Source organism: Chiloscyllium punctatum, chromosome 10 (genome assembly GCF_047496795.1).
Source record: "Chiloscyllium punctatum isolate Juve2018m chromosome 10, sChiPun1.3, whole genome shotgun sequence".
Lineage (NCBI taxonomy): Eukaryota > Metazoa > Chordata > Chondrichthyes > Orectolobiformes > Hemiscylliidae > Chiloscyllium > Chiloscyllium punctatum.
In genome coordinates this window covers 58,188,760-58,213,962 of record NC_092748.1, presented here as the reverse complement: position 1 = coordinate 58,213,962, position 25,203 = coordinate 58,188,760, and the positions used below count along the sequence as shown (strand labels likewise).

Below are 25,203 nucleotides of genomic sequence, written 5' to 3'. Positions count from 1 at the left end.
GGGACATTAGCTGATGAATGCACTGTGTTCCCTTTCCATTTCAATTCCTAAAGCTGTCAATGCCTGACTGCAGCAAGAGCTGGATAACCTCTGGTTTTGGTGATAAGTAGCATTTGCATCACGTAAGTGCTGATTACTGACTAGCATCTCCAAAATGCAGAGGTCTAACCACCTTCCTTTGATATTCAAAGGTATTACCATAACCTTCATTATCCAGAGGATCACTATTGATCTGAAACTTAACTCAACCAGCCATGAAATACTGTGCTTATAAGAGCATGTCAAATGCAGAGTGGTGAGTAACTTCCCTCTGAACTCCCCAATAAATTTTGCCACCTAAAGAGCATATTAGGATTGTGATTGAACACTTTCTAGTTCCAACATCATGCAAGAATTATGACATCATCCAGGGCAAAACGGTCTCTTTGGTCAACACCCCATTCACCACCACTGGTGAAATGCAGATTGTGCCATGCTATCCACATGTTGCACTCCAGTAACTCACCAGGGTTCCTTTGATAGGATTTGCTAAATCTACTACTAATATTGCTTTAGGCAGTAGGTACATGGTAACACTATCCCTCCAAATCCCCTGATGAGTCACACACCAACATAATTTTGAATAATAACTGCCATTCTATTATCACTGAGCCAAAACCTTAAAATTCCCATCTGGCAAGTTTGAGAGAGTGCTGGTGACTCCACTAATATCTAAATCTAAACAGATTAAGAAATATCCTTAGACCATCAGGATTGTAAGGCTATTCAGTCTGTATTTAAAATATACATTTTAATACTTAAAAAAAACACATTTCATTGTATCCTGTATTTTATACTTCGGGACAAAATAGCCAGTAACCATGCTAACTTGTTATTTAAAATATACTGGTTAAAGGAGGGGGCATATCTTCAATATAATGTCCTGTTCTGTATTCCTCTTTTCTTGCCCTCTGTGTGTTTTGTTCAGCTAGTAGTGATTCTGAGGTTGATGATGATAATGGTTATGGTAATGCCGTTGAATATCTAATGACAGTGGATAGACATTTTCCTGTTGGAAATGGTAGTTGTTGGCTAGCACTTACATGATGGAAATGCTACTTACTGCGTGCACTCCAATTTTCACTGTCTTACAACTGCATTGATTAATTTTAATAACTGCTGTACTACCTTTTGAACTAAAGAGAACTTCTGGTCTTCAAACTTAAATCTGTGTTCTGAAAAGGAGTCATTCACTCAGCATTAATACTATTTCTTTCTTCATAGTCACTAACAGACCTGCTAAGTTTCCCCAGCGTTTTTGATTTTTATTTTGCACTTTCTATCCTTAAAATAACCTGTCCTTGATGATTGACTAATCAAAAACAGCCTATATATAATAACTGTACAGAAACAGTTATTTAGCTCATATTAAAAGACCAAATACAAAACCATGTTTGGGCAATTTGATATGATAGTCACGTCTTCCCTATATTTGGAACACCTCGTTCCTAATGCAACATTTCTAGAAGTCTTCAACTCCAACTAATTTTAAATGCAGTTGACAGGCTGAGCCTGGGTTGCGCGCGCGCCCCCCCGCACATGGAAGCCATCTCTTTTTGTTTCATAGAAACAAGTTTCTATAAGTTGCAGCTGAAGGGAACCCTTGCTTTTTATCCCTGTTGTCAAAAGATTGTTTCAGGAACGATACCAATTTAGCTCTTTATCAATTTGGAACTTTAAAAGAGCAATGAACTTCTTTCTTATAATTTCACTTATCCTTTGACACAAACTGACCGATCTTTCATTATCGATATTTAAAATGTCCTTCCTCGCAAGAATCTGTAAGCATTAAATTCAAATGCCATCCTTGGGGTTTTTTCCCTTGCTTCTATGTAAAACCTAACTCAAAGTGAAACTAGATTGGAACGACTAATAATACAGATGCACAATCCTTTATCTGAAATGCTTGGGACCAGCTGGTTTTCAGAATTCAGAATTTTTGGAATTTCAGAATAAGTGACAGTTTGATGGTAAAATTTTAAGAAATCTTGCTAGAGGAGCAGACTCACTGAGTAAAGGTGGCCTTGAGACAGAATTGAGGCCTGCCAGTGCTGGGCAATGCCCCGCCCCATGTCATATCTGAATGACATGTATCGAGTGAGTGTGGGTTTGGGTTAACTGTTTGCATGCCAAACAACCTTGTTAATGAGAAAAATAACTTCACAAAAAAACCATCGAACTTTGGAACTTTTCGGATAAAGGGTTGTCTACCTGTAGTTGTCTTACTTTTTATCTACCTAAATTAAAATTTATCCTTGTGTTCAAAACTTAGTGTAATGTTGCAATAAGTTGGAGAACAAGACTAAACTCAAAATTGTATGAGCCTGAAACTCAGCTTTTCACATTGCATTGCTTTTTAATAATGGAATAAAGGAAAGCAAGAATAAATTCTTAGCACGATTAAAACTTCAATGGTGAATTGAACTACTTTTAAAATGAAAAGTGACTGTAAAGTATTCAAAGTTTGGGAGAAGATTTGTAGCTCGGGTGCTCGTTGTTGTGGTTGTGTTTGCCGAGCTGGGAATTTGTCTTGCAAACGTTTCGTCCCCTGTCTAGGTGACATCCTCAGTGCTTGGGAGCCTCCTGTGAAGCACTTCTGTGCTGTTTCCAATGTAGTGTACAAAATCCCATGCAAGGACTGCAATAAACACTACATAGGACAAACAGGAAGACAGCTAACGATCTGTATCCATGGACACCAACTAGCCACAAAACGACACGACCATCTATCCTTAGTAGCCACACACGCAGATGACAAGCAACATGAATTCAACTGGGACAAAACTACCATTATAGGGCAAGCCAAACAGAGAACAGCCAGGGAATTCCTAGAGGCATGGCACTCATCCACTATCAACAAACACATCGACCTGGACCCAATATACCGGCCACTACAGCGGACAGCTGGAACTGACAACCGGAAACAGCAGAGACAGGCCACTATAAGTGCCGGAGGAAACAGCACAAAAGCGCTTCACAGGAGGCTCCCAAGCACTGAGGATGTCACCTAGACAGGGGATGAAACGTTTGCAAGGCAAATTCCCAGCTCGGCGAACAGAACTACAACAACTGTAAAGTATATTTTAAAGGAGAGGGTAAATGCTGGTCAGGTTGCTTTGAATGTAAATATTTTGATCTGACTGAAAGAGAAGGTTGAAAAATGTTTGGACTTGAAATGATAGTTTTATTTTATACAATGATTAAGTATAGAAATATGGAGACATAGGAAATAGGAGCAGGAGTGGCCAATTTGGCCCTTGTGCCTACTATACCTTTCAATATAATCATGACTGATCATCCAACTCAGTTCCCTGATAGAGTAATACAGCATGGAAACAGGTCATTTGGCCCAACCTAGTCCATACTGACCATGGTGCCCACTCAGCTACATTTGTCCACATTTGGTCCATATCCCTCTAAACCCTTCCCATCCATATACCTGTCCAAATGTTTTTAAATGTTGCAATTGTAACTGCCTCAACCACTTTCTCTGGCAGCCTGTTCCATAAAAGCACCATTATCTGCATGAAGATGTTGCCCTTCAGGTCCTCTTTAAATCTTTCCCTTCTCACTTTAAACCTGTGCCCTCTAGTTTTCAATTCCCCATCTCTGGGAAAAAGACTATATGCATGACTCTCATGATTTTATGCACCTCAATAAGGTCACCCCTCCTTCTCCTATGTTCCAAATAATAGAGTCCTATCCTGGTCAACCTTTCCCTATAACTCAAGCCCACTGGGCCTGGCAACATATTCGTAAATATTCTTTGAGCTCTTTCCAGTTTAACTATGTCTTCCCTGTAACAAGGTGACCAAAACTGTACACAATTCTCCAAACGCAACCTCATCGATTTATACAACTGTAACATAACATCCCCACTCTTATAAATAATGCCTCGACCAGTGAAGGCCAGCATGCTAAATGCCTCCTTCAACATCCTGTCTAACTGTGAAACTGCTTTCAAAGAACTATGTAGCTGTACTCCTAGGTCCCTCTGTTCAACACTCCTCAGGACCTTACCATTTACTGTACATGACCTACCTTGAGTTAACTTTCTGAAGTGCAACACCTCACACCTATCTGTATTGAATTGCATTTGCCAGTCCTCAGCCTACTTCTCCATCTGACCAAGATCCTTCTGTAATTTTTGATAAAGTTCCTCAGTATTAAGAATACGTCCTAATTTTGTATCATCTGAAAACGTACTAATCATGCCTTGTACATTCACATCCAGATCATTTATGTAAATAACAAAGATCTTTACATCGACCTCTGTGGCATACCATTAGTCACAGGCCTCCAGTTCATGAAGTAACCTACAACTATCACCCTCTGCTTCCTACCATCGAGCCAATTTTGCATCCAATTAGCTAGTTCTGCTTGCATACCATGCAACCTAACTTTCATGACTAGCCTGCTGTGTGGAACCTTGTCAAAGGCCTGACTAAAGTTAATATAGACAACATCCACTGCTTTACCCTCATCTTTCCTCTTGGTTACCTCTTCGAAAAACTCTATAAGATCTGTGAGACAAGATTTGCCGTGTGCAAATCCATGCTGACTATCCCTGATCAGACCTTGACTGATCCTGTTAGCTTTCCATATCCTTTGGTCCTTTTGCTCCAAGTGCTATATCCAGCTCCTCTTTGAAAAAATTCAACGTTTTGGCCTTGACCGTCTTCAATGTAGAAAATTCCACCGACTCATTACTGTGTGAAGAAATCTGTCATGATTCCTAAATGGCCTAGTCTTTAAACTTAGACTGTGATGCCTGGTTCTGGATTCCTTGGTTTTTGGGAACATCCTTTTTATATTTACCCTATCTAGCCCTGTCAGTTTTGTAGATTTCTATGAGACTCCCCCTCATTTCACTCAACTGCATATTGTGCAGAATGTTAGCTATGTGGCAAGGAATAGAGATTGTGGTGAGAGATGATGTAAGTTAAACTTTTATTTCCTGAAATGGAGAAGGTCCCAGAATATTTGACTTTTTTAAAAAGAATTTTATAAGTAATTAGTAGATAGTTTCTGTGAACGAGAGTCATCTAGGACAAGGGGATATAATTTTAAAACTAGCTTACAGCATGGTAAACAGCAGTGAGATCAACAGCCAGCTGATTTAATAATGTTGTTTGAAAGAGATGTGTTGCTCAGGACACTTCTACGAATTATACAATGGGATCTTTCTTCAATGTTCGTTTGAACAACATAAACTGACAGATGTGCCCTCAATTTACCTTCAAGTTTTTTCTTCTATTAGGAATTTTCACCACCATTTAAAAGGCATATTTGAATTGTAATTTATTTGAGTTCAGATGATTTAATGCTTCAAAAATGTGGATGATTGTGTCTTTGTATGTAGGAAGTAAAACATGAGTCAAATGCCTTGTATGCCTGGAAGGATACAAATACACCCAAGTTAACAAAACACAGCTATTTCACAGATGATTTAACTTTGATTAACCTGCTCCATAGAAACACATCATCTAGACAACTGTAACTTCACTCATATTGTTATTGCTGGGTGCAGCCTAATTTACAGCAATGCCTTTCTTTCCACCTCAACGAAATACATCACAATTTTGATGTTAAGACAGAGTAAAATCTCAGTGGTTCATTAACCTTTGTGTTCAGTGTTCATCGACAATAGTTGGTCACTTCTGCAGTAACTGCTATTTTAGTGCAGTGTCTTTATTGTATAGTCTGCTGGAGTGAAATCTATTGATGAAAACCAGACTGTGGTAAGCATGAAGCATATGGTGTTTTATTTTAAAAATTGACAATATAGTATTTTGATGCTTTGATGTCTACTCTCTTGTATCTAAATCTGTTAGGCATGTTATTATTTGTTGAATGGGAAATAATGTCCTTTACTTGAAAGAAAATAAAATTTCCATGTGCATTCCTCATAAAGCATTGGAATTATGAAGGTTCAGGTCTAAGCAATATTGGTGTTGAACTGATGGGTGTAGAACTAGCTGTTATTGAAGATTAATTTAACCATATTTTTAGTGTTTGTTCCTCTAGTATGATAAATGTTTCAACTTGAACCTTAATTTTCCAAGTAAGAGTCAAAAGTTTTGGAGACTCAAAAGTTTTGGAAAGTCAAATGCGGAACTTGTTTGGGCAATGGAATCAGAGTTCTGTCAATCTTTTTCATAGATATTAAACCAAAATGATAACTGTATTTCATAAAAGGAAATAGAATTAGTTCAAAATAATCTATCTAGATACATTTCATATTTTGAATTATTGCTCATGATTACAAAAGAAAATAACCAACTTGTGAGAAGCCATTTTTAAAATGAATCAGACTGAGCAGTATAATTTAATTTTGTTGGCAAAAGACACGAGGATCAAATTGGTGCCTGCAGTACAAAAGCATGATTGATCACATCGGTGTTTCTTTTAGTGTGTGCTGGAACACAAGCTTACCAGATTAAACCAAGCTATTTCGAAAAGGTCTGTTTTCAAGTGGGGATTTCACTGTGAGACTCAAATGGATATATTTACTCTATTAATCTAGCAATTCAAATAAAACAACCTAAATGGAAATAATATTATCAGAAAATAAACTATCTCTAAAGTAAGAATCCCAAATGATAGTTATGTGTTGCTAGTTTGTAAGTAACTTCACTGCCATTAGCAGCAAGAACCTCCTGAACATATTGGCATACAAACCAAGTTGATTTTTTGCTAGGTGAATTTCTGGATGAAATAAAACTAACTAGGCAAGGAAGAACATCTGAGCTCCTGTGTTCTAACAAGTGATCTAAATTGTGTTCTTTTAGAACTTCTTTAGAAATCAAGTTTCAAGGGAGGTTTTTAATTCCCATTTCATCCCCAGCTATGCCTACAATGATTAGTATCCTGAAGATAATGTTGCTGTTTTCTTTAGAATTATCTAGTTGAGAAAGGTAAGGTATTTTTCCAATAATACAAAAGCTGGGTAAAGTTTGTATGAAGAGAAATAGAGGACAAAAGAGGCCCAAACATATTCTTTGTAAAATGTTGTGCTACTTGTTTTGAGATCAAGAGAAAACCCATAAGGAAAGTTTAGGTTCTCTCTTTCCCTTCTGAAACCTGACAACCTTCAAAAATATTTCCTTTTTGGAAATTATGAGAGTCTAGGAGTATGGAGCTGACTTGAGATGAAGGGCATATGAATGCATGGGGAGTTAAAATTACCTGGATGTTTAACTGCTGAGGTCAGTGATATTTGGTACTTGCCTTGGTCTCTGCCAAATTCCTGCTTAGGGTTAACATTATTCCTAATATCTCTGAAAAGACCACTGTACCCTACTGTGAGTATTTCTATTTCCCAAATCAGCCAGATTCTTTCCAAGAGATGTTAACTTAGTGCTGATTTTTTTTGTTTTAAAGTGGAAATTCATTTTTTGGATGTTGATCTGTAACCAAGCTTATTTTAGAACTGACGGTTACATGAAGCAAGGCGCAGCAGGTCAGGCAGTATCCAAGGAACAGGAGAATCAACGTTTCAGCGGCTGATGCCCGAAACGTCGATTCTCCTGTTCCTTGGATGCTGCCTGACCTGCTGCGCTTTTCCAGCAACACATTTTCAGCTCTGATCTCCAGCATCTGCAGTCCTCACTTTCTCCTGGTTACATGAAGCAAGCAATAGATCAACATCCCTTAGATCAAATGAGGATATCAATGCAGATTTTAAAACCAAAACATCAATTCACTTTGTCAATTATTTCCTAAGAATTGAGCCTCTAAGTACAGTCAGTTCTTCTATAATGTGATAGCTACATTCTTGTGTAAACCTGCATTGTTGAAAAATTGGGTTTTAGAAACAGCGCTTAGTGTTAGTGCTGTAATCGTGTTACAGCCAACACATATTTTAAAAGTTTACACTGTAGAAACAGCATCCCCAATTTGTCAATCAAGTTATAGCACATTTGCATTGATGAAATGCGCGTTATACCAGAACAACCTGTACAACCAGTTACTCGTCAGATTTCTGTAGGTAGTTTAAGTTGTAGAGCATGACTCAACTGTTTTATCATAAATTTGTAATTGTCTTTCTCAAGGCAAGTTGAGTTTCTCCAAATGGCAGATGATTTTCCATATGGTGTAATTTTTCATATAACAGTTTCCATTAAAGCTTAACATCTGTCCAAATTTTAATGGGCAATTGCGAATGTTAATCATCAAAAATTGTCAATACTCTGTTATAATGATTCCAATAATTATTTGATCCACAAAATGCTTTATTTACATTTTGCTTTTTTGTAGGTTGGGTTGTTATTCAGGCAGCAGTTTTCTTTGGCAGAGATCAGCATTCTTTTAATGCAGCATATTTTACTGCAGTGTTAACCTTTTTAGTCTTTTCAAATTCTGCAGCTTTATTGAATATTTTCCTGCTAAGATCAGTTTTGCTTTAATATACATTACCATATCATTGGAAACGAAATTATATCTTTTCACTGTGAAATATCGTTGGTCAGTTCTACAAAAGTATGAAGAATTGTCAAGGTATTGTAAGATTAAGTAAGACAAACTGGTAAAACAGTACTTCATTGTATTTTTCAATAAGCAAATGCAGCTGTATTTCATTATTTAGTTTAAGATGACTTATCATTTAAAATGCAGTTATTACAGTATCAAGCTTTTGGTCCTGAGAAAACGTTCATTTCAAAATTATTTATTGTAAAGGTTTTAGATTTGATGATTGTATGTAAAACTGTCAACAAAGTGGCATGGGGGGCAAGCACACCTGCAGAGATTATTTCAATCTTGGGTGTCGCGTTTTTGGTTTTGTGCTGAACAACGTTGGACCCCTACCATGTCAGACTGCTTTCAGATTAATAGATTGTCCAGTGTATAAGTGATTTCTGTGAAAGGATGTGCATCTTCTGTGTCTCAGTGTGATTATTTTTGAAAAAAAGCTTTCATTTTTTTAAGTAGCACAAAAGCTATAATTGGCATGCTTTGTAAGGAAGTGTCAGTGTGTGAGAGATCGGAATCACTGTGAATTCTTTTTAAGCATTTCTTCCCCTCTGCACCACCGCCTCCTCAGTGGGGTCATGCAGATCACTAGCTTCTCCTGAAATGGCCATTTTCTCTGGCAGGTGCATTATACCCTGTGTTTTCAGATTGTTTTTCCATTCTGAATGGATGGCAGGTTGATTGCTCTGGCTGCATTCTTAGAGAAAGGGCTGACAAATGCAGCAGAGCTTGCTCAAAAGACAGTGATTACTGTTTTCCTTTGCAGCTGATTGAAGCCCTTGAAAGGAAAGATTTTAACTTCCCCATTTGGTTGAAAGTATGAGCATATCTGCAGGATATTGAAATTGTTCATGTTATTAACCCATTTCTGTAAACTTGTCAGAATTGGAGGCAGATTCAATTTCCATCTACCGTTAAATTTGCACATACGATTATCATTTCGATAAAGCACAAGTTAACATCATAGTGTGCATTTCACTGTTATTTTTCTCAGCTCTATTACTTGCAGGCTTAATTATGTTTTATTGTCTGCCTAAATGTGTTTGTTGTGAAGGATATGAAAATGTGGCGATTAGTGTGGCTTGGCAGCTGTTATGGCCTACAAGATGTATTTTATTCAGTTTTCAGCCTGAATGCTTGCCTTTAACTCCCCTGGTGGGCCAGTAATTACACAGTCTTGCTGTCAGAGGAGATGTGATTGGAGGCAGTCAGGCAGAAAACTTTGTGCCATCCCAATGCCACCTTGTAGTGAAGAACACAATCCCAGCAGTACCATCTGTTCTTTGTTGTCTAGTCATCTGGCTGGGCTGCTGAGACCTGATCTAGGCAGCTGCTTCCCATCATCTGACCAGCCTATCTTATGTGATAGAACAGCTTACACCACTCAACTTGTACTCTGGTTTCTCAAAGTAAAGGAAAGTTTCCTGCTGGTCCTTTTGTTTTTGACAGATGACCTGACAAAAGATGACCTTTTACCACACAATCTCAGGTTTAGAATGAAACAGCAATGCAGAATTAACTATATTTTAAAAACACATGCCTAAAATATGCATATTTTCAAATTGAAGCCACATAATAGCTTGGTGTAGGGAAAGTGTAACTTTTGAAACTAGTTTTGCTAGTACCCTAGATATAATGTGACTCCAGGGCATGAGTTACTTTTTCTTCACTCTACTAAGTAAGTCCTCTGCAAGAATGCACTAAAACTTAACATGTAAAATTTAATGACACCGGTCAATCCCAGAATCTGTCTCTAAGAATAACAAGATTATTAATTTAATTTTACCTCTAAATTGCACACTATTCAGTTGAATATATAACAGCATAACATCACTGTTTCTTGACTGTATTGAAACCCTAGAATTTTGTACCAAATGTATTTAAGTGTCATTAGTACAAAAACTTACAGCAGTTTGCTGAAAAGGAACATTGCCACTTTGCAGCTGAAGATGGGCAATAAATAAGCTTTTATTGCATCATACCCCATTCTGAGGGCAATTTATGAAAATAATAAGAGTTCTTTCCTTATTTCCAGTTTACCAGGTCAGTCGTGTAAGCTTTGAATCCCATATTTAGTTGCATGCTCAGGGGCCTTGAGAGCTGGATTTTCCTAAATGCTAAAAGGTTTGGGCTGGATATCCTGTTTAACAAGCTGGGGATTCCTGACAGCAAATAGGAGTCTAGAAAATTTTGGTAGAAAGTCCAGATGATTCTGTAGAACTGGAAGAAGTGGAATAATAGTAAAATGATAGCAGGGTTCCAAAGATTGAACCAGCATGTTGAATGGAAGCCTTTGACAAGACCACATTTTTTTCAGACGTTAAGCAATAATTGTGGCAGAATATGATGGAAATAGAAACTTAGACATACTGTATATTGTAGTCCCAGGAAGTGGCAACAGTAGGATAAATTCTAAACCCTTTGGAATTATTGGATTTTTTTCCTTTTTGTTCATTATATGAACTGGTTTATTTTTCCGACATAACTATGCAAGTTTGAGAATGAAAGAGGACATTCTATTGAGAACGTGGTATAGATTTCGTATTTATTTCTTTTTTCACTATTTAGTTTACAACAATTAGTTTAAAACAATAAAAGTAATTTCTCAACCTCATTTCCTCTCAGTTGCAATTTGCACTACCACCCAGTCCTCTACTGGGTTGAAGCCAAGTTGGACAATACTTGAGCACTCATAATTGTGATCACTAAAGTGGTTGAACAGGGAGGGATATCCTAATCAAAGATTTCCATACCAATGATAAAATAAGTAGTTTTCTGAAACAACTGAATTCTTTCCTGGAACACTTGTTTATACAGTTGGTTCTGATATAACAAGATCGTTCCATTCTCGTATGATCTCGTGTTATAAGAAAATCATGCAATGGCTACGCCATTTAAATTACTGGGGCTGAACCATATTATAACCATTACAGATAAGGAAAGTTCATATTCTACAAATAACAGTCTAAATTCTTCAATCGCATCAGAGCTAATTTATGTTGAAGAAACACCTGTTATAGCAGAAGCGACTGTACATAAGGGATTAAGAACTGTCCTTAGATTTTTCTTCCCTTTGTGTTCGACTTGTCTAGAATTATATAATCGTTTAGGCCAGTCAGTGTATCAGATTTGGGTCATGTGGCAAAATCATATTCCAATGTTTGGCAAATGACCAAAGGTGCTAGCGTTGCTATTTGTTGGTAGTCTTACCTGGATCAGCAGGTTGTGTGTTCAAACCTCATTGCGTGACCTGAGCATGTAATCTACCTTAATACCTTGATGTGGTATTTGGATGTGTTTTTCATATGAGATGTTAAGCTCAGGCTCTGTCTGCCTGGTGATGTGGATGTAAACAATTACATATCACTTTCAAATAAAAGAAATGGAATTCTTGAGAATCTGAACGGGGCTACTTAATTACAAATTCCTTTCTTGCTTCTGTTAGACAGTGCTGCTCAAAATATGCTTGTGTTTATGCAGCACCAGTTTGTAAACTTTATGTCTATTCATAAGAATTTCATAATTATCAGTAGCCTTGATTTTAGAATTCGCTCTTCTAATGTTATGCCTGTGAATTGTAATAGAATTATAGTAGTGGTCCTTAGCTGTGCAAAATATTCTCACTTTGTGCCATTTTTTTGTTGATTTGTATATCTTTTAATTAATTATTGACCCAACATTAGAACTTGCACAGAAACCGTTTATATATTCCTGAGAAATGGAAGTCATCAGTTACAAGAATGGAGTTGTTTTCCATTAGCTATCGGTAGAAGTGACTTCTTGTATATTTAATGTTATCACATCTCTCAAAGTCCTGAGAAGAACAGTATTAGGCTGACTGATTTATTTGTAATCAGGATCTAGAAGAAGTCAAATTATTACACAGTTAATTTGTTGATTTTGCTTCTAAGTGAAATGTAACTGAAAATAAATCCTTTTTCTTCCTTTTATTCGTAATGCGATCCAGGCGTTGCTAGCTGGACCAGTATTTATTGCTCATTCCCAGTTGTCTTAAATGGCAGTTTAGATTAAACCACATTGCTATTGGTCTGAAGTCAGATGTAGACCAGACCAGGTAAAGCTAGCAGATTTCTCTCCCTAATGACATTAATTAAACAGATGGATTTTGCCTACAATCAACATTAGTTTTTGTAATCCTAGATAACCCTCTTCACTTTCCACTATACCACCAATTTTGGTGTCATCATCAAACTTACTAACCATGCTTCCTATATATTCATCTAAATCATGACAAACAAAAGTGGACTCCATATTGATCCCTGTGGAACACTGCTGGTTGCAGTTCTCCAGTCTGAGAAATAACCCTCCACTGCCACTGTGTCTCCTACCACAAAGTCAATTTTGTGTCCAATTGCAAGTTTACCCTGAGTTCCATTTGTTCTAGCTTTACTAAATAGTCTGCTATGTGGAACCTTGTCAAAGGCTTTACTAAAGTCTAAGTAAATAATGTCTACCGCTCTGCCCTCGTTAATCTTTTTGGTAACTTTGTTAAAAAAAACTCCTTTGAGTTGGTGAGACTTAATTTTCTTTGCACAAAACTATGCTGATTGTCCCTAATCAATCCTTGCTGCTCCCAATGCATGTAAGTCCTATTTTTCAGAATCATCTCCAACAACTTACCCACCACCGACGTCAGAGTTACAGGTCTGTATTTCCAGGCATCTCCTTACAGCCTTTCTTAAACAATGGCACAACATTAGCCACCCTCCAATCCTCTGGTACCTTACCTTCTCTATAGATGATACAAATACTCTGCTCAGGACCCCACAATTTTCTCCCTAACTTCCTAAAATGTCCTGGGATACAATTGATCAGGTCATGGATATTTATATGCCTTTATGTTCTCTAAGACCTCCAGCACATCCTCTTCTGTCATGTTTACTGTTTTCAAAACTTCAATATTTTATCTCCAAGTTCTCTAACCTCTATTTCTTCCTCATCAGAAAAAAACTGAAGTGAAATATCAGTTTATTTTCTGTCCTACCTCCTCAGGTTCAACACAAAAATGATCTAGTTGACCTTTGAGGAGTCCTAATTTCTTTTCAAATTGTTCTCTTGCTCTTAATGTATTTGTAATCGTTTTGAATTATTTTTAACCTTATCTGTCAAGGCTATTTCATCCTGTCTTTGCCTTCTTGATTTCCTTCGTAAGAATGCCCCTACACTCTTCAAGAGGTTCAGTTGATCCCAGTTGCCTATATCTATGACATGGTTCTTTGTTATTCTTGATTAGAACCTCAATATCTTTGTTCATCCATTGTTCCCTAATCTTACCAGCCTTACCTTTCACTTTGACAGGAACATAATGCCCCTGAACTTACATTATCACACTTTTGAAGACCTCCCACTTGCCAGTCATCCCTTTACCTGCAAACAGTTTACTCCAATCAAATTTTTGAAGTTCTCGTTTCATAATTCTAACATTTGCCTTATTCTAGTTAATAACTCTTATGGAAGACTTATCCTTTTTCCTAACTATTTTATGACTAATAGTATTATGATCACAAAATGCTCCCCTACTAACACTTGAGTCACTTGCCCTATCTTATTTCCCAAGAGAGTGGTTAAATTTTGCTCCTGTAGTAGGACCATATACCTATCGATAAAGAAAATTTTCTTGGAACACATTTAACAAACTCTTCACCATCCAAACCTTTAACACTGTGATAGTCCCAGTCAATATTTGGAAAATTAAAATCCCCTACTATTTCAACCTTATGATTATATGTATTTGAGATCTCTGTCTACATATTTCTTTCTTAACATCCCTCTGACTATTGAAGGGGGCTATAGTACAATCCCATCAAGGTGATCATGCCTTTATTATTTCTAATTTCAGCCCGTACATATTCACTAAATGATCCTGCAGAAATATCTCTAATCACAGTAGTAATGTTTTCCTTAATGAAAATGCAACACCTCCCCCTCCCCCCTCCCTACCTTTAACATCTAAAACCTGGAACATTGAGCTGCCAGTCCTGACGTTCCCTCAGCCAAGTTTCGGTTACGGCTACAACATTCCATTCCCATGTTTCCATACATGCCCTGAGTTCATCAGCCTTACCTGGAAGACCTCCTTCATTGAAATAAATGCATTTTAATTCTTCAGTTACATCATTGTCTAACTTACTCTTGACTGTTTTTCCTTAATTAACTTGCTCTTTTCTGATTCAGAACCATCCTCATCTCTCTTTCTATTTTCACTCTTACTTAGGAAGATATCCCAGTGATCCAAGAAACTGATTTCCTGCACATTGTACCATCTGTTCAGCCATTGATTTATCTCTCCTGTACTTTTATTCCTTTATTTTGTCTCCAAAAGTAAACCAAAGATTACACTTTTGATGGTTTTTTAACCTTCCTCAGAACATTGGCCTGGGGTTCTGGATTGCAAGTCCAATGATATTGCCATTACATTGCCACCTCTCCCTAAATTTGAATACTTCAAATAATTCAATTGATTAACTCAGTAGATTTATTGATGTATGACAATCTCGTATTTTACTAAACAGAAGACAGTTGGAACTATAGGATTCTTGAACTTTATTATTTTTTAACTTTGGAAAATGAACCATAACATTTATAAGAGTTCATCTCATCCGATTTATATATTGAAGTATTATCAAAGAGGCATTTTGTGATTGCTGTTCAGTGCCAGTACTGAATTGATCAGAAAAACAATGATGTTTTAAGACATTATTATAGGTCTAAGTTGAAAGTTGTCTTGTATCTTTAAGTTGACTAACTTAGTGTTCAATATCTTATTTCACTGAATAATCAGAATTCTCTCACCAGAATTAAACTGAACCAGCCATATATGTACAGTGGCTACAACAGCAGATGAGGGCTCGGAATCTTGGAGTGAGTAACTTACCTCCTGACTCCTCAAAGCCCATCCACCATTTATATTGTACAACTCAAAACTGCATTGGAATGCTTCTCACTTGCCTGGATGAGTGCAGCTCCAACACTCAAGAAACTTTACACCATCCAAGACAAAGTAGCTCTTTTTATCGATACCACATCCACTCCCTTCATCACTGAATTTCACTAACCACACTATGTGCGATCTACAGGATGCATTACAAAACTGCTCAGAAAAGACTCTGCAAACCCATTATCAGTTCAGTCTTGAAGGACAAATGCGGACGTGCTGGTGTTGGACTGGGGTGAGACAAAGGCAGCAGATATGTGAGAACACAATCACTTGCATATTCTCCTCTAAGCCACTCACCATCCTTACTTGGAAATATATTGCAGTTCCTTCAGTGTCATTGGGTGACCTGGATCCTGGAGCACCCTTCTTAATGGCATTGTGGGTCAACTTACACCAACAGCAGTGCTTTAAAAAGGCAGCTGACCACCAACTTCTCATGGGTAACTAGGGATTGGCGTAATGCTGACCCAGCCAGTGATACCCTTGTCCCAAGAGTGAATTTAAAGAAAACAAATTGGAATGGTTTATATTAGTCTTAGGTAATTATACTGTTTTAGTAATGAATTTAGTAAAATTGAATATCTGCTCAGAATTTCAAGGTATGAACCACAAAAGTTGAAAAGTTAACATGGTTGAAAACTGACTGGTTTTTCTGTACTGTATTTTTAAAAGGAAATGAATTTAAATATTATTTGGTGTGAATATCATATGTGGAATCGCTAAGTGTATTGTGAAATTTAGTTTTCCTGGTAAGAGTCCTATGGTGTTATGGCTGTAAGCACTGAGCAAAGTAAAAAGCAGTTAAATGTCAGTACCTCTGACAATAGTAATGTCAAGAAATGATTGTCATGCCATTTTCAAGATAGAAGCCATTAGTTATTTCTTCATTGCCCTGACATTGATGGCCTGAAGATTACAAGTAGCAACTCAGACAGCTATGAAATAATTTACTTGTTTCATCATCTTTAGTAATGAATAACATTTCTTTAGATAATTAAAGTCAATATGTTAATAGCTTCTGAAAGGGAACATTTGTTGCAGATACTTCAGAATGAAAATGTTGTGCTTAAATGTAAGATGTTCCAAGGGATCTACAAGGTTGCAACACTAAATTTTCTAAACTGTTATTTTGCAGCTGAAGAGGAAGAGGAAGACATTGTACCTAAGCAAGTAATTGAACCGGAACCAGAACAAATACAAAAAGAAGAAGTTAAAGAAGGTATTTTATAGTGAAAATTTGTTCTGAAGAGCATAACAATATAACCTGATTATAGTAGTATACTTTGCATATGCAGTTCTGTGATTTGGTGTCAACGGTGATCATTTTACACCCAGACAACCACTTGACTATCAAGTTTGTTATTGTTGAAGCAAAACTATTAAAACAATTTAAATTTATACAGTTCCTTTAACATAACAAAATATTCCAAATCACTTCACAGGAAGATTGGGAACAAAGCCACATTAGAGGTGTGAGGTCAGATGACCTAAATCTTGGATAAGGAGTGTCTTAAAGGTTTAAAGTGAGGTGTTGAAGCAAAGAGGTGCACAGCGCGAATTTCAGAGCATGTTATCTATGTAATTTTGAAGCAGTAATAATTGAGATTGTTTAAGAGACCAGAATATAAGAAGCAGTGATATCTCCGAGCAGACTCGATGGGCCAAACAAACGATGCTCGATGAGCAGCATACTTCTCTTGCATCTTCTGGTTTTGAGAGATTGGAAAAGATAACAGAGAAGGGGAGGAGCAAGGCAACAAGAGAGTTTGAAAAAAAGATGAAAATGTTAAAGTTAAGGTGTTGCTTAAGAAAGAGCCATTGTTGGTCAGTGGCACAGGGTTAATAGGGGAACAGGACTTGGTGTAAGTTGAGTCATAATCAGGAGCTTTATGGACGATATCAAATCTGCAGTGAATGGAGCATGAGAGATCAGCCAGGAATGTGTTGGAAAAATAGAGCATAGTAGTAAAAAAGGCACGAATAACGGTTTCAACAGCAGATGAGTTGAAATGGATGAAATTGGATAACTTTACAGAAATGGAAATGCACAATATTAGCAATGGCACGAACATTAATTCAGAAGCTCATCTTTGGATCAAATATGACAACATTTTTGTGAACAAACTGGCTTGGTCTCAGAGTGGCCTTAGGGCGATGGGTGGAGTTGATGTCCAAGGTTGGAGATTGGATTGGGGATAAAAAGCATTGAATTGAATTTATTGTCACGTGTACCGAGGCACAATGAAAAGCTTTGTCTTGCAAGCAATACAGGCAGATCACATAGTTAAGTAGCATAAATAAGTAAATAGTAGGTAAACATCAGCAAAAACAAAGATGCAGGTACAGGCGAATGTTAAGAGTTTGTGAGTCCATTCAGTATTCTAACAATAGTAGGGTAGAAAACTGGTGCGTGTTCAGGTTTCTGTTCCTCCTCCCTGATGGTAGAGGTTGTAGAAGAATGTTGCCAAGGTGGGATGGATTTTTGAGAATGCTGGTGGCTTTTCCTTGACAGCGGGCTTGGTAGGTGGATTCTATAGCTGGGAGGTTGTCCTTTATGATTGTCCAGGCTGAGTTCACCATTCTCTGTGTCTGTCTCCGATCTTGAATGATTACGGTTCCCATACCAGGTAGTGATACATCCAGACAGAACGCTCTCGATGGCGCACCTATAAAAGTTGGCAAGGGTATTTGCTGTCATTCCAGATTTCCTCAGCTGCCTGAGGAAGAAGAGATGTCTTGGGCTTTTGTAACCAGTGCGTCCACATGAAGAGTCCAAGAAAGCTTGTTGTGGATGACCACTCCCAGGAGCTTGACACTCTCCACTCGTTCCACCTCTGTGCTGTTAATGTATAGAGGGGTACGATTAACATCCTGCCACAAGTCAATAATGAGTTCTTTGGTTTTGCCAGCATTGAGAGCTAGGTTTTCCTCAGTGCATCATTTTTTCCAAGTCTTCCACCTCCCGTCTGTAGTCTGTTTTGTTGCCATCTGAGATTCGACTGACTATGGTGGTGTCATCAGCGAACTCCAGTTGCAGAGAGTGGGGCTTAGTCTGAGAGTACCAAGAATAGTAATCAGTCTCCAGTCTTTCAATGCCTTCAGTCTTTCCCAATATTTAATTGGAGGAAAGTTCTCCTCATCCACTACTGACATCTGATAAGCAGTTTAATAATTTTGCAGCTGTGCAAGAGTCAAAAGACCTGATTGTGTGGTGAAATTAGGTGTTGTCAGCATAAAAGTGAAAACTAATGCTGTGTATTTGGTGATGTCACGGAGGGGCAATACGATGGCGACTGAGGATTGATCCTTGGAAATTTAATTTGAAGTCATAAATACATCTAAGTGTCTTATATTACCATTCTGTATATAATATAAATTATACAAAATTGCAGAGATCTGTTACTGTGTGATTTAATTGTTTACATTCACTTCAATATCCTCAGCTTTTCTTTGAGGTCAAACTGACTTCAAGGTGAGTTACCTTGCATTGGAAATTTGGAACCAAGAGAACACACTGATAATTTTACTCCAGGCACTATTGAGGAGCAAAGAGGGTGGCACATTGGCTCACTGGTTAGCACTGCTGCCTCAGTGCCAGGAACCCACGTTTGATTCCAGCCTCTGGCAACTGTTTGTATGGAGTTTGCATATTCTCCCCATGTCTGCGTGCTTTCTTCTGGGTGCTCTAGTTTCCTCCCACAGTTCATTGACCATGCTAAAATTGCCCATTATATCCAGGGATGTGCAGGTTAGGTGTGTTAGCCATGGTAAATGCAGGGTTATAGGAATAGGGTAGAGGGAGAGATCTGGGAGAGATCCTCTTCAGAGGATCAATGTGGATTTGATGGGCGGAATGTCTACAATATAAATCTTCCAATTTTGCTCCAGTGCACTGTGAAGGTTTATTGCAATGGAGAGGTTGTATCCAACTGGCTGTTTTTCCTAGCCTGACTCTTGGCTCTCTGGGCTTAATTAAACCAGATACATTCCTTTATAGAGAATGTAAAGGGCCCAGATGGAACAGATAGGAAGAAAGATGTATTATCGTGAAGAGAGAAGTCAGTGACCAGAGTATTAAGCTTTAATGTAATTGAGGAAAGCATGCAAGGAGAATTAAGAATAAATACATTTCATTCGGAGTGGTTTAGGGTCTAGATCTCACTGACTGAATAAGTGGGAGGGGCAGACACCCTATGCACATTTAAAAAAAATAATAGTGCTTTGGACCAAGAGTTTGAACATAAGATTAGGCTGGATGGCTAGTAATGGCTAGTCAAGAGATAAACAATTGATTATGTCACAAGGAGGCCATTGGCTGTTCATGTTTATGTTGATTCTTTACAAGAGCAATTCTTTCAGTACCACCCTAACTCTGTAACCCTGAAATTGTTCACTTTTCTGATTTTTATCAACTTTATTGTTGAAAGCCATAATTGAATTTGCCTCCACCATACTTTTCTGTAGAACATTAGACTCTCTAAACACTTGGTGAAATGGAAGATCATCCTCGAATCACCATTGCTTCTTTTGCCAGTCATCTTAAGTTGGTATCCTTTGGTCCACAACTTTGAGAACAGTGTCTTTTAAATACCCTGAGGTTTTGGAGATTTTAAAAAATCTATCAAATCTCCTCTCCATTTTCTCTTTTTTAAGGAGAAAACTTGCTCTTCTTCAATCTGTTCATGTAATTGAAGTTCCTTATTCCTGGAACCTTGCTTGTAAACCTTTTCAGCACCCTCTCCAAAACATTCACATCCAGTTAAAACATGGTGTCTATAATTAGATACACTACCTGTTTGTAACGAATCAGTATTTCATAACATTTTGTAATAACCTCCTTACCTTTGGATTCTGTGCTTCCCTTTATACAAATTTGTAACCCCAAGTATCTTTTCAACAGTTTCTCAACCTGCCCTGCCACTTCAAACAATTCTGCACATTAACTTCCAGGCATCTTTGTTCCTGCAACCCTTTTACAATTGCATTCTTTAGATTATGTTGCCTGTCCTCTTTCTTTATTTGTCAGCAATTTTTTTCTGCAATTACACCGCCTTGTACCATTTCTGATGTATGCATATATAATATACATACACACTTCTTTATGTGCATACTTCTAGAATACAGAATTCTAAGTGTGGTCTGTCTCAGTGAATTTTTATGCATTATATAATTTTGGAGACTTTCAATCTAGTGTGCATTAATGTCAGCTGTAATAAATTGTGCTTGCTGTTCTGTAGGCAATTATTTGTGCCTATATACATTGTTATCATTTTCGCAGAATTGCATATTTCCAAGTATATGAACAGGAGTAGGCCATTGACACCCTACAACCTGCTGTTGCATTTAATGAAATGATACATGATACCTAATCCTCTGGGATTAGGTCCGAATTCTTGGACTGCACATGATCTTAAACTTTAGATAGAGGATGGATCACATTGGATCAACACTTTTTGATATTGCTCTTGTTGTGAAAGTGCTAATAGACTTTATTAATCAAAAAGGCTGGCTCAGGGACAAATCTCTTGCAGCTGTCAGAACGTTTGGGTTCAGAGGGCCTGAGCACTCGGCTTAATTTTATTGCCAGGTTGAGGATCTAGAAAAAAAATACTTAATTTTTAGAGCATCATTACAGCCCAAAAGTTCTTCACTGGACAAATATGTATTTCAAAGTGTCATCATTGGAAACATCTGAAACTGCGCATAGCGTAATAATGGTCAACTCATCTGATGGTGAAATTAGTTGATGATGAATGTCCCAGCTCTTGATTTTGGAAAAGACATAGAGTTAAGGCCCTTATGGTAGAGATGGATTTAAAGATCCTTTCCACTATTTAAAACAAAGAATAATTCTCTGTTTGCCAGAGAGTAAAGAGATTAACTGGTCATTTACCTTACTGCTGTTTACTAATTATCTAATTTACTACCCAGATAGCAAATTGCTACACTTTTAAAACTTGATTGACTGTGAATCTCTTAGAGTCATCCTGAGATTGTGAAAGCACTGTATAGTTTTATCATTCTTTTGTCACTTCTTCCATCTCTGGGTTTCGTGCTGATTTGATTTGCTTCTACTGTTGCTTTATTTAAAATGAGCTAACATCAAAATGAAGGACGTTATAACCAGAGACATTATTGGTCTCCGTGGGTTAATAACACACCATTTATATGTTTTCTGTAAAGAATATCTTAATTTGATTAATTAAAGATTAATTTGACATTATGTATAGAGAAAAATATTTTAGGTCATGAGCAAATAAGTTCATTGATCAAGTAAAATATGAGGGACATAGATAAGGTGAATAGCAAAGGGCTTTGCCCAAAGGTGGGGCAGTTCAAAACTAGGGAGCATATTTTTTAAGGTGAGAAGAGAAAGGTCCCTTTTAAATCTGAGCAGCAACGTTTCCACACAGAGGTTGGTTCATACGTGCAATGAGCTACCAGCGGAAATGGTAGATATAGGTACAGTTCCAACGTTTAAAAGACATTTGGTAGGAACATGAATAGGAAAAGTTTAAAGGGATATTGACCAAATGCAGGCAAGTGAGATTAGTTTAATTTGGGAAACTTGGTCAGCATGTACGAATTGGAGCGAAGGGTCTGGTTCTATGCTGTATGACTCTGACATGCGAATGAAATGAATGTTATATGTATTTTTCTTTGGCATGAGGAAGATTTTTTAAAAAAATGTCAGGACTGCCTTTTCTTTATCAATTTGTAGTTGACGGTTTTGAATTTCAGCAAGAAATTGCACTAGACATTGTGGCCACATGCTTAAATGCTACACTAATGAGAACTTTGATGCATCTTTAAAGGAAATTGGATTGAATAGACGGCCAAGTGAAGACGTAAAGTACCTTTCTGAATTGCATGTTCAAAACAAACTTAAAGTAAGAAAGATTTGCTCACCTTGTTTCACCAGGTGCACCACGTGAACTTACAGAAGAGGAAAGACAGCAAATTATTCACTCTGATGAATTCCTCACATTCTTTGATCACAGCACCAGAATAATTGAACGAGCTCTTGCAGAACATAAAGATCTCTTTTTTGACTACAGTGGCAAGGATTTAGAAGAAAAAGAAGGGTATTATTCGTTATTTTATGTATTTTGGCTAGACTGTTTCTGAACTGAACAGCATTTTTGACTTGCACTTTTTCTTAACAGAGAACTTCAAGGTGGAGCTAAACTTTCTATAAACAGACAGTTTTTTGATGAGCGCTGGTCAAAACATCGCGTTGTTACATGCATGGATTGGTCACCTCAGGTAGAATGTTCAACTTTTATTTTCTATGTGAGGGTACTTTTTCCACCTTGTCTTCATTAACCTTTTTCTCTTTACATACATCTTGAAGTTTTTACAATTAGCTTGCTCTTTGTACTGTTGTACTCTCTTTTCTTCCATTTTAATCAATTCTTTTGCATTCCTTTGCTGAAATCTAAACTGCATCTAACCCTCAAGTTTGCTTTTTTTTGGCCAATTTGTATGTCTCTTCTTTGGATCTTGTATTATCCTTAATTTCTCTTGTTAGCCTTGATTGGGCCACCTTTCTGGTTTTATTTTTGTGCCAGAAAGGAATGAATAATCATTGCAGTTTCTCCATACACTCTTTAAAAGTTTACCATTGACTTTCCACTCATCACTTTAACTAACATTTCCCAAGTTATCATAGCCAACTTTTGCCTCATACCATCATAGTTCCTTCATTTAGATTGAGGATCTAAGTCTCAGAATCAACCGTACCACGTTCCATCTTAATGAAGAATTCTGTCATATTATGGTCACTCTTATCCAAAGGGGCCTCGCACAGCTAGATTGCCAATTATTTTTTTCTCATTGCACTTTATCCAATCTAAGAGGGCCTGTTGTCCCGTTGGCAGTTAAACATGTTGATCCAGAAAACCACCTTGCACATAATCCAGGAATTCATCTTATGTGGCATTGTTGCTGATTTGATTTGCCCAATCTATATCAGGTTAGTATCTCTCATAATGACAGTTGTACTTTTATTGCAGCCATCTCTGATTTCCTGTTTCGTTCTTTCTTCAACTTTACCACTACAATTTATTTGTATAACTCCATGATCATTTTCTGCCCCTTGGTGTTTCTAAGCTCTACCAATACAGATTCCACTTCACTTCATAGTGGTCTCGTTTGCATTATTTTGCACTGTAGCCCTGTTTGATTCATGCCCTTGAATTTTCTGCCTATCACTTATCATCTTATCCATTCTATATTTTGTTTTTGACATTTTTGTCCTCCATCTTGTTTCCCTGTATAAATTCCCTGGCCTTTCTGGTTTAAGTCCTCCCTGAGTGTACTTGGAAATATTTCCCTTGGAAATCAGTTTTGTTCCTGATCTGGTGCAATCTGTCCAGCATGTATTGCTTCACCACTTCCTAATTCCTATGTTGTACTTTTAGGACATCGTCCCTTATTTTTACCTATGTTGTTGGTTCTGATGAGTTCTATGACCATTGGCTATTCACTCTCCCACTCCAGAATATCTTGTGCTGCTTCAAACCATTCTTGGACTCGAGCACCCAAGAGGCAACATACCATCCTAGAATCTTGTTTGTGGCCACAGCAGCACTCCGGGTAGAGTGCCCTATAGTAACAATCCCCTATTGTAGCATTTATAGGCTTATGCTTCTTCTTCCATGCAGCAAGGCCACCAAGGTGCAAAAAAAAATGGACTGTTGCTACTTTCCTCTGAGAGGTCATTCTCACCCAACAGTATCCATAGTGGTATATCTCTTTTGCAGGAGGTGGCCACAGGGGATTCCTGCATTGCATGCCTGGTCCTTTTCCTATGCCTGGTGGTCTTCCATTCTCTCTCTGTGTGTGCTATCCACGATACACTCAGCTGAGGGGATACTCAACAGTGTTCCAAGTCACTGATCAAGTTCTGGAATTGGGACTTCCAGGAGATGCAGATGGAGATACCTCCTGCACACATTTTGGTCCCAAGCACTGGAACTGTGCCCAACTTGCCACATAAGCAGGAGGAGTGCCTTGAGCTCCCCATCCTTGACTTACCCCATTTAAATTAGATACTATAATGATAGCTAGGGAAGTCATATTGAACATGGTAGAAAAAATGCTGGCACATAAAACCATACATCTCGGAATGCACTACTGGATTTTGCATGTATGCATTCAGTCATGGATTACATACTTCTCTGTGGTGTCCACTGTTAATATTTTACTTTTGCACTCTTAGTCTTGATACAGAAACCTTGAAGAAGCTATGTATTGAATAAAGTGTGACTGAGTCGTTATAATGTATTAAGTTCTTAATTAATAACCTGTTTGATTCTGAAAAATGAATTTTATGTTTAGAAAATAACATTTTATATATCATGATAAATTCACAATAAATCAATACATTGGTTAAGTTTATGATCTATTTTAGCCTCTACCTTAATCTAAAAGTAGAATATTGCAGATACTGGAATTCTGAAATAAAAGTAGAAAATGCTAAAAATACACAACAAGCCTGGTTGCATTCATGGAGAGACAAACAGTGTTTTAAGTTAGTGACTGAGCCTGAAGCAAAACTGCATACTTTACAGAAGATCTGTGTGAACTAGGCATACATGTTTAGCATCCTCAATCAGTCAGATTGAAGAATTCTCCCTGACATGCACAGTCTAAATCAGGAAAGACCTGTATAGAAAAACGAGTGGTTGTAGTCCGTCACTTAAATGTTATGTGTTTAACTTGCATCCCAT

General features: G+C 37.5%; 1 protein-coding gene across 5 annotated transcripts in view; it reads left to right on the top strand.

Moving 5' to 3' along the window:
- Positions 1–25,203, top strand: part of LOC140482190 (cytoplasmic dynein 1 intermediate chain 2-like) — an 86,990-nt gene that overhangs the window by 39,718 nt on the left and 22,069 nt on the right. For all 5 annotated transcript variants that reach the window (XM_072579249.1, XM_072579248.1, XM_072579246.1 and 2 more), the window contains 3 exons: positions 16,605–16,688; positions 22,392–22,554; positions 22,636–22,735. In XM_072579249.1, coding sequence (XP_072435350.1) covers positions 16,605–16,688; positions 22,392–22,554; positions 22,636–22,735 — 347 coding nt within the window. The remainder of the gene's footprint in view (positions 1–16,604; positions 16,689–22,391; positions 22,555–22,635; positions 22,736–25,203) is intronic.